The 13458-nt window shown below is 47.1% G+C and overlaps 2 protein-coding genes across 3 annotated transcripts; one reads left to right on the forward strand and one right to left on the reverse strand.

Annotated features, from left to right (window-relative positions):
* Nucleotides 1-18: 18 nt before the first annotated feature.
* On the reverse strand, nucleotides 19-2915 carry LOC148320616 (cobalamin binding intrinsic factor-like). The gene is made up of 5 exons (XM_088279720.1): nucleotides 2278-2915; nucleotides 1243-1512; nucleotides 717-858; nucleotides 521-654; nucleotides 19-113 (listed from the first exon to the last, which is right to left on the reverse strand). The coding sequence occupies exons 2-5, from the start codon at nucleotides 1313-1315 to the stop codon at nucleotides 46-48; spliced, it is 417 nt and encodes a 138-aa protein (XP_088135846.1). The 5' UTR covers nucleotides 1316-1512; nucleotides 2278-2915; the 3' UTR covers nucleotides 19-45.
* Nucleotides 25-13359, forward strand: abcg4a (ATP binding cassette subfamily G member 4a). 2 transcript variants are annotated; one of them, XM_088279718.1, is made up of 18 exons: nucleotides 25-569; nucleotides 1500-1564; nucleotides 1749-1801; nucleotides 2482-3030; nucleotides 5428-5654; nucleotides 7931-8048; nucleotides 8143-8275; nucleotides 9083-9133; nucleotides 9213-9358; nucleotides 9466-9589; nucleotides 10231-10345; nucleotides 10431-10570; nucleotides 10860-10958; nucleotides 11414-11582; nucleotides 11663-11763; nucleotides 11873-12031; nucleotides 12610-12728; nucleotides 12798-13359. In XM_088279718.1, the coding sequence occupies exons 5-18, from the start codon at nucleotides 5429-5431 to the stop codon at nucleotides 13021-13023; spliced, it is 1926 nt and encodes a 641-aa protein (XP_088135844.1). In that variant the 5' UTR covers nucleotides 25-569; nucleotides 1500-1564; nucleotides 1749-1801; nucleotides 2482-3030; nucleotide 5428; the 3' UTR covers nucleotides 13024-13359. The 2 variants fall into 2 exon arrangements, with proteins under 2 accessions (XP_088135844.1, XP_088135845.1); XM_088279719.1 differs by lacking the exons at nucleotides 25-569; nucleotides 1500-1564; nucleotides 1749-1801 and adding an exon at nucleotides 2018-2354.
* The last annotated feature ends 99 nt before the right edge of the window (nucleotides 13360-13458 follow it).

Here is a 13458-nt window from a genome sequence, read left to right on the forward strand (position 1 = left end):
GAAGTGATCAAGATGACTGTGCTGCACATTGAAGGTCTTTCGTGACTATTTGGTCCAAGTGCTGAACCTCAGCACGATGTGTTCATTTTCTGCTGGGGTGTAGCAGCCAATTCCTGTCAAAACACAAAAAAAAAGTACAGTATGGCAGACTGTGATTTTCTGGAGGAAAAAAAACATGCGCAGTTAATTTCACGTTTGCTTTTGAGTGATGTTGATTAAAACAAAGTCAAGATGATCGGTGATCCGCTTTTGTTTTTTGTGGTCTAAAAGTAGGCCGTGACGCATATGGAGTCTTTGAAGCCAATGCAAATGCTGATTATCGGCATGAAACAAATACAGACATGGAGCACTTCATTTAAAATATATGCCATGCATGAAATAACACATTTGAAATGGAAATTGGATGATTCATCTGTGCCTAATATTGTTCATCATTTATTCCAGCCCAATCGTCATCGCTCCGATGGGTTTCCGAAGCGTCTCATTACAGCTCGCGATTTACGCCGGCGAGCGAACTCACCCGCATCCAAGCGTGTGTATTCCCCCGAGTTCTCTGACAGAATCTCCCAGTAAGTTTGATCCTCGTCCCTTCCGGCCACGCCGTTGACGCTCTCGAGAAACAGCCCGTAGTTTGAGTCCAGCTTCCACGTGAACCTGGTGGGTTGCGACACATGAGCTCCAAAACGGCGCTGACGCCCACATGCGCCGGCTCTTACTCAAAGTCAGGCTGCGTCTCCTGTATTCTCATCAAAGCCCCCAGCAGCACCCCCCCCTCCACCACGGACGTGAAATGGATCTCAGGGGTCATGTTGGTCAAATCGTTCTCCACAGAAAGTCGAACGGCAAGGGAGGCCTGTCCTGCGCAGCGGGAAAAGGGTTTCATTTTTATTACTTGTCGTATTCATTTTGAACGTCAAGTGAACGACATTCCCCAAATGACTCTTCAAATGACCCAATAGTAATGCCCAAATAAATACATTATGAAAAAACAAACAAATACACACAAGGCCGACAGCCATTTCACTCTCTTTTTAGTCCATTTTATGAAACGTTCTCATTTTTTTTTCATTCAGCTAAATGTTCATTTTTTTGTCACAACCTTGTCCAAAAACATTCTCTGTATGATGAAACACAATTCACTGCCACAATAAGAAACCTAGTTGGAGCAATATTCAGCTTTCATATCACCTCAGTAAGGTTGAGTTTTTTTGACTTGCGCTTAATTCTTTTTCAAATAATCACCTCTGATGAGTGGCGCTTGAATGGAAAACAGCAGGAGGCCCACGGAGAGGAGCGTCGTTCTTGTTGATGCCATCTTGTCTGATTGTCCCTTTCCCTCTTTCTTGGACCGTATTTATCCGCGAGGTGGCCCTCATTTTGTTATACAATCACCACGCCGCTTTACAAATCCGTCCTTTGTTGAGTTTTGACTTCCCATATCTTGAAGTGCTTACTTTCAATCTTGATGGCAAAGTGATTTATTTCTTGTCGTTTAAAAGACGAATGGCCTTCCTTTGGAAGAGAAAAGGTGGACGTGAACAAAGGCCATCCCGGTTTCCGCAAGGTAAATATGTCATTATGCAATCTGGATTATGATGAAGACGAGCGTGTCGGAAATGGTTGGATGTAGTCAGCACGTGGTAGTCTTCCATGAGGTAGAACTGCAATTACTGAGAACGGTTTCGAATACACGCCATTTGGCGAAAGGAAATATGGTCAAAATAATGGCAAAGCTTCACCGTTTTCAGGAGCGCTGTGTCAGCCAAGAAGCATGCAGAGGAGTTGAAGAGGAGCGTGAAATGTGAGCTTCAATTGTCGACCTGATTAAATGCTGATTAATATTTGTCTCACACTTTTTCGTTGATGATGAACATGATTCATATTCAAAGTCCTTGGGGCCCCTAAATCTGGATTTTCGCACTAAACTTGAATTGGTCACACATGATTTGCTTTAGAGGGCCACATAAAACGACGTGACGGCTGGATCTCAGCCCTCGGCCTCGAATTTGGCACTTGTGAAATGACATGACTCGCATGAGATGGATATGAAGAGCGGCTCCGAAAAAGCGGCAGGTGTGATTGGCTGAAAAAAGATATTGATGCCCCCCCCCTTGGGGTGACGTAAGACATGTTGGGTCCACTTGAACGCGAGTAACCCCGGCTGATTTACCGAAAATAACCCGGCCACTGCAGCATCAGCACCGGGCAGGTGCGGCCGTTAAAGAGACAGTGGCGCACGCAAACCTCCGCCACTGGTTCACTTCAAGCTTTACGCACCTTTGGCGTTCAAACGTAATCAGGCGAGTATTTTGATGAGGGGAGAACAAAAAAAAAAATCGTCGTTCTGCGTGAACGTAAGAGTCCGGATTTGATCAGAAATGATGTAATTGTTCGTGTGAAGCGATTGCTCGCATGCTGGATGGAACAAGCGGGAAACTAAGCGAGATTTGTGTTTTCTTCTTCTACTTTTTCCTTCTCCAGCAGCAACCTCCCAGACCGGCGAGCGCACACCAGCTCAGCGACCGTCCGACGTCCGCACGTCGAGCTACTGTTGCAGCACTTTAGTTCCATCCGAGTAGCCGGCCGGAGGCTTCTCAGCACATCCTCCTCATCCTCATCCTCATCGTCATCGTCAACATCGAGTGAGAGTTGGGATGCGGGCTCCGAGCGGATGGATACGTTCAAAGATAAAAGGGGCTTATCGCATGAGGTGCTGCAGCCGGACATGATTTAAATGTCGGGAGTTGCCTGTGCAGAGGATGCCGGATGATGATGATGACACCATGAGCGGCTGCCGCACCCCGGGAGATCTTTTGACGAGAAGCAGCCGTCTTCTTTTTGCACCCGCAAACAAATTGGATTGTTTTTGCGCTGGGCTCTCTGGGACTATTTGTTGGCGCTTCTGATGTGCTGGGACTGTGTTGTTTTTTTTTTTTTTTTAATCTGAAGGGATCTCCTCTGGACTGTTGCTATCCCACCCAGGGAGGGAAAACGAACGTCTCACTTGTTCGTTTCAACACCCCATAATAAGTAAGTGCAGTGTGTGTGGGATGCAGCAATGTGAAGGAATGTCTCGACCTTAAACTACCGTGATCTAATACAAACGTGATGAATAGGTCCCGATGCATGTTTTAGCTCATAGGAAGATGTGATTTTCTTGGGGGTGAGTTTACAGCTAATAGCTCAAACAGGCTAACCGTTAATCTAATTATTAATATTGGACAGTACGGTGTGGTCGTGATTCGCATATCTGGCTCACCGTTTTAAGAATGCGGGTCGAATCTTCTGGAAACTCTTACTTGTTCATCATTGTGCTTGTGGGCGTCAACAGTTTTCTGTATGCCCTGCAATTAACTTGCAAGCGTACGCCGCCTCTTGCCCTGGGTCACCTGGCTGGGATGGGCTCCAGCTCATACGTAAGGACAAACACTTAAAAAAAAAAAAGATGTCTGGAGAATGATTAATAAGCATCTTTCCATGTGCTCACGTGTCCTGGCTGCATGTGGGCGCCACACATGAGGCCACAACCGGCAGGCCTTCATCTGAGTAAGAGGCCATTAAAGTCACTTTTACAGAGCCTTTATGCGGCCTGGTAATGGAAATTCACTAATGGCACGGTGATCAATAGCAGAGCCACGGTCAAGGTTCTTCATGTGAGCATTTCTTTTTTTTTTAGTACACTTTGCTCAAGTCGAGACCGGCTGCCGTGTGTGTTTTTACACATTGATGTTTGAACAATGGTCAACTTCTGGACGCGCTGTAAGCAACACGTTTTTCTTTTTGTATTTTTCAAGGCGCTAGCATGACACTGGGGTGTGCCGTAGACATGACAAACAAACTTTTGATGCGGTCTCATAATTAGCCACTTGTGGTGCATCTCAATACAAAAGAATGCCGCTTCTCACACTTTTGACACCAAGCACTTCCCGAAAGAAAATCTTCGTCCACCAAATACCACCACGATGACCCACGTTAACATTTAGTAGTCAGTGTTCATCCCCCAAAAAGTGAGAAATAAGGGTTTATTCATTCGTATGTTTAATATAATCGTCACGGGAACATGAGCAACGTTTGAACATTAACATTGCATTTTAATATCAGAAAATATATTTCCAAAAACATTCAATGGAAATATTGCACAATTGTTAAAAAATAGTTCAATACAACTGAACCGCGTTAAGCCATTCTATCACATCGTCTGCAACGGATCAAACGCGCGCCGCACTTTGACAATGACTGTGTTAGGATATTATGGAGAATAATACACAAAATGTCTTCCCCGAAAAGGCAACGACAGATTGCAGTTGAGATGGACGCATGCATGCCTCACTCTCAAAAGTGGAGCCGTGTTGAAAATAAGTAGACATGGTCAACAGAGCATTGGGATGCGATCCTTAAATAGTGTCAAGTGATATGTGAATCCGTCAATGCAAAACATTCTCGGCCCACCAATGTAAAAAAAAAAAATCTAATCGAAAAATGTTGGGCGTGACACTGGAAAGCCTCCAAAGATATTTGCTAACCCAACGTTTTCAAGTTCAAATGTTGTCGAGCATCTGTCGTGGAAGATATGACCGACGGGCATTCAAATGAGCGCGACTGAAAGCAGACACGAGCTCCGAACGCCTTCCGGCGGCGCGTTGGCGCAATTATCAGGGATGGCATCTTGCTCAGCACCGTTTTCGACAAGGTGACTCATTTTTAGCCAACGCATTGGATAATTATTCCCTCAACCGAATCGATTCATTCTCAGCTAATGTTGGTTTTGCACGTGTCCCAAATGATTCAAATTGAAAAATCCAATCAGTGCCAATGCAAGAAAAGTTCCGCCGTCACAACAAGGCCCCTTTTTCATTTTCATTCCGTTTTGGTGCCACTGTGACACGTCTGTTCTTCTTTTGTCTTGTTTAAGCTTCATTTCATAAGTCTCGTATTTTCCGGACTCTAAGCCGCGACTTTTTTCCTTGATTTTGAACCGTGCGGCTTTTCTGGGGATTCTTATCTTTCACCAGTAGGGGCGCTCTAGAGTTCAGCAAATACTCAAAATAAATCTCAATTTGTTATTGTTTTTTTTTCTCTTGGTTCTGTTCTGTTTTGATTAGCAAAGTAGTTGCCGTGTTAAAAGGCACTCTTTTAACAATCTGTTGATGTGCATTCCCAGTACAAAATCGTTCTGCACACGCAGTAAACAACTCATTTTTTTCAACTGCGGCTTGTAGCTTGGTGCGGCTTCTATATTTTATTTTATTTTTTTAACAATTCAAAAGAGTTGCTGCGGCTTACATGCTCACAGGAAGCCGGTGTCGACATTTTAGGCCCAACTTGATGACATCATGTCCAATTTCTTGGTTCAACTTTGTTCTTTGACTGTCATGAAATCCACGCCCAGATGTGTACGTTAAATTGTCCACGTGCCTTTCTTTTCAGCATGGCTGAAAAGACGGAGCAGGTCTCCGTCAGCATCCCCATGGAGGAGACCAAACTTCACAGCACGGCGCCTCCGGAAGCGCCCCTGCTCACACACCTGAAGAAAGTGGAAAACCACATCACTGAGGCGCAGCGATTCTCCCACCTCCCACGTCGCTCCGCCGTGGACTTGGAGTTTAATGAGTTGTCTTACACCATCCGTGAAGGTCCCTGGTGGAGGAGGAGAGGTACACACGCACGCAGAAGTGCACCTTTGCAGTGCTCAGCAAAGTTGAGCCCTGGTCAATAATTTGTTTGCTTCTCGTTTTGCCGTGTTGTCAGTGAGCCAGACGTGATTGATCGGCTCATGAAACACACGATGAAAGGATGTCCGACATCAGGTCATCGTGACTTGCCGGCAAATCTACCCTCTCTCAACTTGTTTGCCTCCTTTGTGGGTTTAACAGGGCGGGTGCACTCAAGAAGGGGCCAGACATCATTCATGTCAGGCCTTGGTTGGGATAATAAGCGTGTTGGCGCGTGTCCAAGGTGGGGGGGGGGGCAGGGTTCAAGTCTCGGTAAAGCAGAGCAGATCAGACAGGAAGTAATTGAGCGGCAGTCAATAATGTTTTTCCTTGGCTCATCAACTCGGGCCTGCGCTTTCTGCACGTGCTCGCGTTGCTTGGCCGGGACGGACTCGTCGGCTCATCGTGCGGAGGACAAGTGAGCGGGAAGTGCCTCAGTCATGCCGACGAAGCAAAGTCTTTCCGGACGCGGCTCACGCTGTCTTCTTACCTTCATCGGAAGCCCAATCAATAAGTCTTCGTATTCCATCGTGCATTCGATGTCCAGATATTTTGATATTGAAGAAAGCATTCCCTTAAGTAGACGACTTCATCCGTCCTTCTGGAGAGAGAATGCCGAGCGAGGATTGAAAAGGCGAGTTACTTAGCAAGAACCAATTCAAAACCGTGTTTTGGCTGTTGTGTGTTGAATTTGCTCCCTTCTATTTCATCGAAGGCTTTCAAAAAATCAAATCCTTTGGATCCAGAATTTGGGGTGGGGGGGAAGAGTGATGCGCTCTCATTTAAAAAAAAAATCATCAGGGGCCATTTCATTTTCTTTCTCGCAATCAACAAATGCAACCATTTGCCCTTTCGGCGTGGCAGCGCTGATTGTTGTTTGTTCCTGATGAACGCTTTTGGAAGAGCTCCACAAACAGAAGAAATCGTTGCAAGTGATGGAATTGGAAGCGTTTATGAAAGCCAAACAATCGTCCAATGGAATCATTGCGCGGCAAATGTTTTAACTCACCCCCGCCGTCTGCCGCACGTTCAATTCATTTATTTGCATTCACGCCCCCCGAAAGTTGAAAAAGTCAACCGCCTTCAAATTGAGCACATTTGACAGCCTGATTGGCCGCTTCCACTTGTGCAATCAAGTCTGCTGCGGTTTGTTTTTTTGCACATTCAATCCTTTATCAAGCAGGCCTCTTTTGTTTGTTGATGAGAGTACAATAAAAAGAAAAAAAGCCCATCAGTCTTCATCAGTCTTGTTGTTCCACGGCTGACCTCCAATTGTTACACACGAGCACCGAAGGCTGACGTGCACGGGCCTTGAGCCTTGTGACGTCAGACGCCATGAACTGAACAGACATCTTTATCTCAACGACACCGCCGATGACTTATTCCTCCAGATGTCGGTGGCAAACAAAAAGTGCTCCGATGATGCTCATCCCGCTCTGTGGATTTCTCTCCTTGACGGGCGGCGCATTCAAAGTGATGTGCGATCTGCCGGCCCGCCGCCATCGCCACATTTGCTGAGGAGAGCCGTTGAGGCGACCTGCTTGCGTGTCAAAAATGACCGTCTGTCCTTTGGCCTTGGGGGAGGTCACACCCCTTCAGCGGTTGAAGTGGTCGGACACGAAGGGAATCACTCTGAGATCCAAAATGTTGAAAGTCTTTCCCAACGTTGCTTTTCATGCTTTAGCTTTTTCAGCGTTTTTCTGGTTTGAGCTGCTCGCTTGGTGAATGTTGATGAAAACATCTGATGAGGTCAAAGCAATGTCCTTGCCCTGCTGGGAATTGTGGCACGGAATGGGAACGTTAGCGGCTGATTGTCGCATAAGTCGGGCAGAAAAATCTCGCTCCTCCAGGAAAAGTGAAATCGCTGCTCGGATATCATCAATCAGTCATGTGTTCTTTGTCGGTCCATCGGATTGCGTGCTTGTGTATTTGACCTTGAATGATTTTTTTTTTTTGGCGGACATCGAGCTGCACTTGCTGCCGTCTGGCTGAATGAGACACGGTGATAAAGATTATGCACGAGCCACAGCAGACGTTTGGATCGTCAGCAAGCGTCACATGTTCCCCTCACAACGCGGATCGCGTAAACCACTCCGACGTTTACATCGGGGCTTCATTTCACAGTCTTGAGCGTACAATGACAATAAAGGGATTTCTATTCTATTCTATTCTAAGACAGCGCGTCACAATATGAAAGAGTTGTTTTCCGTCTTCATCAGGTTACAAAGCCCTCCTCAAGTGTCTGTCGGGAAAATTTAACAGCAGAGAGCTGATTGGTATCATGGGACCTTCTGGAGCCGGCAAGTCGACCCTCATGAATATCCTTGCGGGGTACAGGTGAGACCATTGATTGATTTTGTTTGCTTTTTTTTTTTTTTCAAATTTCACAGTGACATTTGCACTGGTACTCCTAGTTTGTGTTTGGGCGCAGGGAGACCGGCATGAAGGGCCAAATTCTTGTCAATGGGCGCCCGAGGGACTTGCGGACCTTCCGGAAGATGTCCTGCTACATCATGCAGGACGACATGCTGCTGCCGCACCTGACGACCAGGGAGGCCATGATGGTGAGCTGACTTTTTAGTCTCATCCTTTCTGTTCAGCGTGTCAGCGCTGGACGTCCGTTCTCGCTGTTTGTTCTCAGCGGGCCCCTCTGCTTTGCGCCCCGTTGACCTCGGACTGCCGGCATCTCGACTAAAGCCAACAGTCTCACACTTGGCTTTGAAATTGGATCGTCAAACCCGTGCTGTTGCTCGGTCCGAACGTGAACGTGAAGCCCTTTCTTTCTCAGCGGCATTTACAAACAATAATCCGTGCCTAGATTACTACGATGCGCCTTATTTTGGAGTCAGCCAGCCCTCCCTCGAGCGTTTTCAACTGGTCCGAAATTCTGCTGCCCGCCTTTTAACTGGATCTCGGAGGACGGATCACATCACGCCAATCTTGGGCTCTCTTCACCGGCTCCCAGTGCACTTCCGAGTTGGCTTTTTGTCGGTCTTCAAACCTTGAAACGGCCCAACGTACGTACGCCTCCCCTACGCACCTGCCGGCCGCGTCGGGTCTGCGGCCCAAATGCTGCCGGAGGTGCCGAGGACTAAGCGCAGCCTCAGGGGGGATCGTGCCGTTTCCCTAAAGAATGAGCTTCCATTAAATATTAGGCAAGCCCCCGTTCTGCCCATTTTTAAAACCCGTTTGAAGACACATTTGGATTCTTTGGCTTTGGACTCAACATGAGACCGTCGCTGTTCTGCTGTTCTTCTACTGCTCATGTCTTTCCATTTGTATTCCAATTTTCTGCTCTTTGAAATGAGGCCATATCAAAAGTGTTTTGCTGTTGTGAAATCAAGTGGTGTTGCGTTCAATGGCACTTTTAGGTCTCGGCCAATCTGAAACTCAACGAGAGCATGCAGGTCAAAAAGGAGCTGGTGAGTCTGCGCCGATCGCTTCCAATTTGACCGTTCGGCGGGTGTGCTGTGATCTAAAAGGCTGTTGCTTCCGTTTCAGGTGCACGAGATTCTGACAGCTCTGGGCCTTCTGGACTGCGCTCAAACGCGTACCAACTGTCTTTCGGGGGGTCAGTGCAAACGACTGGCCATTGCCCTCGAGCTCGTCAACAACCCTCCTGTCATGTTCTTTGACGAGCCCACCAGGTGCAAGATCACGTTTCTTCTCGTCCGCCTGCTCTAATCCCCGCGCGATTCCACATTCAAGCATGCGTCTTGTTTTTGTTTTTTGTTTTTGTTTGTGTGACACCTAGCGGACTGGATAGCGCCTCGTGCTCCCAGGTGGTTTCCCTCATGAAGTCTCTGGCTCAGGGAGGACGAACCATCATCTGTACCATTCATCAGCCCAGCGCCAAGCTCTTTGAGATGTTTGATAAGGTAACCGGAGTGCCTGCACCGTTTTCTTTCTATTAGCTGCCGCAAAGATGAGAGCAGGCGAGTTGCCCAGGTTTCTCGTTCTAACCGTTTTTTTAAAAGAATAGTACAGTTATTAAGGATATGTTTTTAAATGAAAGGCATTATTAATGGAGGTGTAGTTTGCTGCACCGTTGTTGCTTATAGTTTGCCCGTCCATCCAAAAAGTCAATCCCTTCCTGACGCTGTCCATCGTCTGACCAGGAATACAAACAAAGGACGTCAACTCACCGATGATGTTTGGTTGGTGGGCTGACTGCGACGTTACTGAAAGTTTGTTGAGACCAAGCGAAAATAAATACGAATGGGATGTTTCCTGGCTCCGATTAGCAATCGTTAGTCACTTTTTTGCAATTTGCATGACTTTGGCATGGAGGATGTCGTGCTCAAAAATCAAAATGAATTTGTGGTTTTGCTCATCCACTTTGAAATCTCAATCAGAAAGGCTTTCAGTTGGGAACGCTAAAAATCAATATTTCAATTCTCATTGTTAGTCCTCGCTAAGTTCAATGCAGCCACAATGTGGAATTCAAATCAGCGTGCTGTGGAATTCTGGAGCATTTTTCAACCACTTTCTACTTTTGGAATGAATGCCTTCCTTCTAGTTGTACATCCTCAGTCAAGGTCAATGCATCTACAAGGGCACGGTCCCTTACCTCATCCCTTATCTGAAGAACCTGGGCCTCCGCTGCCCGACATATCACAATCCTGCAGATTTCAGTGAGTTGAAAGTCTCCCGCTTTCCGACTTGACGCCAGAGCATCTTTCGGGCCTTCTGTCAGGTGCTCGTCTTCTCTCCCCGCAGTCATCGAGGTGGCGTCGGGAGAGTACGGGGACCTGAACCCGGTGCTGTTCGAGGCGGTCCAAGGCGGACTGTGCTCCGAGGAGGGCAAGAAGAACTCCAGAGACGAGAGCGACTCTTCCTGTCCGTCTCAGTGCCACAGTGTGAGAGATCCCGACACGATTTGAGGAACGGAGCGTTCCAAACACAAAAGAGAAAGGATACGCCCAGATTTCAAGTGGATTGGACTGAGCCAATCCATTTGACTCATGGACGTCAAACATGCGCAATGAGCTCTTTGGGCGGACGATGCACGATGACAAATGAGGCTTTTTAACAATAACGGCCGACGCGAAACAAGCCGATAGTTTTCTTTGTCATACGTCCAACGCTGCGATACGTCTTTTGTGTGAAAGCTGATTCATTTGTGGTTTTTCGTTGATTTCTTCGCAGGACACGGGCACGCTTGAGAAACATAGCTTTGCCACCAGTACTTTCACGCAGTTCTGCATCCTCTTCAAAAGGACCTTCATTACAATATGCAGGGACACGGTAAAGCCTGTTTTTTGAAAAAAGCATATTCAATCCCATGAGATTTATTTTTCATCGTAAGGAAAAAAATCCCCGCCACAGAATCATGATGTCATCCTAAAGCAGGTGTGGGCAAACTGCGGCCCGGGGGCCACATGCGGCCCTTCAAACGTTTGAATCCGGCCCGCCAAACTTGGAAAAGATGAAATGAATACACCTTGTTCACGTTTTACTTTCTAAACGCCGTGCTTTTTCAAACACATTCATATTGTTGTGATGCTTTTGTTCACGTTCCTTGTTTTTTTTTCTCCGACGAATTGCGGTTGACCAAAACACGCCATCCATCTGTCAAATTTTAGAACCCATTGTGGGCCGCCCTGTCCCAAAACAACCAATGAAAATGCATTCTGCGTTGAAATTGGAAAGAGGTGTTGAGTGTTGCGGATGGACTAAAAGCACTTGTGGCGGTTTCTTAGGTGCTGACTCACCTCCGAGTCACGTCCCATCTGTGTATTGGAGTGTTGATCGGTCTCCTCTATCTGAGAATTGGAAACGACGCCAGTAAAGTGTTCAACAACACGGGTTTCCTCTTCTTCTCAATGCTCTTTCTCATGTTTGCCGCCCTGATGCCCACCGTCCTGACCTGTAAGATGTCCCGCCGTGGCCTGGAAATGTTGACTGCAGTTGGAGAGGAAAGTCACTTTGTTGATGTTGTGCTCCCGCAGTTCCTCTGGAAATGCCTGTGTTTGTCCGGGAACACCTCAACTATTGGTACAGCCTCAAAGCCTATTATTTGGCAAAAACAATGGCCGATGTGCCATTCCAGGTAATGTTTCATCGATCCGAGACCCGCAATAGTGACTTTGCTCACTCTGGAATTGGCACCCCGCTGGCTTGTGCACCAGACGACTCGCAATGTGTGGTCTCCCTGGCAGGTGATTTGTCCCATCATGTACTGCAGTATTGTGTACTGGATGACGGAGCAGCCAGCTGAAGCTGCTCGCTATCTGCTCTTCATGGCCTTGTGCACATCCACAGCGCTGGTGGCTCAGTCGCTGGGGTTGCTTATTGGCGCCGCGTCCACATCTCTGCAGGTGAGAGCCGCAAACACTCAATGCATGCACTTTATTTGATATTAATAGGAATTATTGTCCTCATCATCATCAGCTATTTATTCATTTATTTTGACCCGTGCGGTGAGTTGCCTTTATCAACTGCTGCAAACAAGTCAACGTTTATTTGAGTCCTTTTCGCATTCATCAAAGGAGATTCCAAATTGGAACGATTCGTCGTCTTCTTTTTATGGCTTGTGGGGCTCAGCTGGCCACTTGAATGAAAAATGTCTTTTTCATTTAACAATCTGAAATATAGCCAATCAAACGATAGATTTGACCCGGCTGCCTTGATTTCTGCTCCTGAGCGTCAAGGCGGTTGAGGTCACATTTTCACTTTTGTTTTCATTTCCATGTGAGATCTTAAGAACTCAATAAATGAGAGTTCCGGATGAGCAAAAATGTTTTCACATTACTGGAGTACGTTTGAAAAACAAACAATGCCGTTTCAAAATGAAACGGTTTCTTGGAAAATGGAGGACGAACTCACACGCGGTTCTGGTGCTTTTTATTCATTGATGGATTTTTGGAAGCAAATGCTCTGTCCCGTTCTCGCGCAGGTCGCAACGTTCGTCGGTCCGGTCACAGCCATACCTGTGCTACTCTTCTCTGGTTTCTTTGTCAATTTTGACACCATTCCCAAATACCTGCAGTGGAGCTCCTACGTATCTTATGTCAGGTATGCTGTGATTTCTTTACAATTTTCTTCCGGCTTCTCGCGGAGCTCACGATGTGTTGCCACTTGCAGGTACGGCTTCGAGGGAGTGATACTCTCCATCTACGGGATGAACCGCACCGAGCTTGAATGTCCGGGTCTCGTGTGTAAATTCCAAAAGCCGGAGGAGGTCCTGCAGCTGCTGGATGTGGAGGACGCCAAACTCTACGTCGACTTCATGGTCTTGGGGGTTTTCTTCCTCCTTCTCAGACTGGCCACTTACTTTGTTCTGCGGTACAAAGTCAAGTCTGAGCGTTGACTTGTTGAACGCTACCCGGCCGAACCGCTTGCCCCGGAATGTTTGGTGTAGCGCTCCCCCTCTTAAGTTGTCCTCCGGCTTGGATTTCGTCTCCTATCATCTTCACGATACATATGAACCCCGACGCGAGATACAGAAAGCATGCTTCGTCAAAGATCCGGAATGGACTGTCCTTGTTTCCGTGGCGATTGGCACGTCAACTACTTTTTGCCTCTCGATGCCTAGATAGTCAACCGCGATTCACGGGAAATCCAATGATTGGCGTTTCACGGAAACACAATACATTCCTGTCGTGGCCACGAAAAGGCCAAAGTTGGAGTGGCCGACATTTTGTCCGCTTCCTTGAATTTTGCGTGTCCTTTTTTTTTTATCCAACTGCCACAGAATGACTTTCCCTCCTCGTACTGGATGGGTTTCACGGGCCTAATGGCGCAG

The sequence above is a fragment of the Idiotropiscis lumnitzeri genome, chromosome 17, assembly GCF_059441095.1.
Source record: "Idiotropiscis lumnitzeri isolate Australia: NSW breed Sydney's pygmy pipehorse chromosome 17, RoL_Ilum_1.0, whole genome shotgun sequence".
In the NCBI taxonomy this organism is placed as follows: domain Eukaryota; kingdom Metazoa; phylum Chordata; class Actinopteri; order Syngnathiformes; family Syngnathidae; genus Idiotropiscis; species Idiotropiscis lumnitzeri.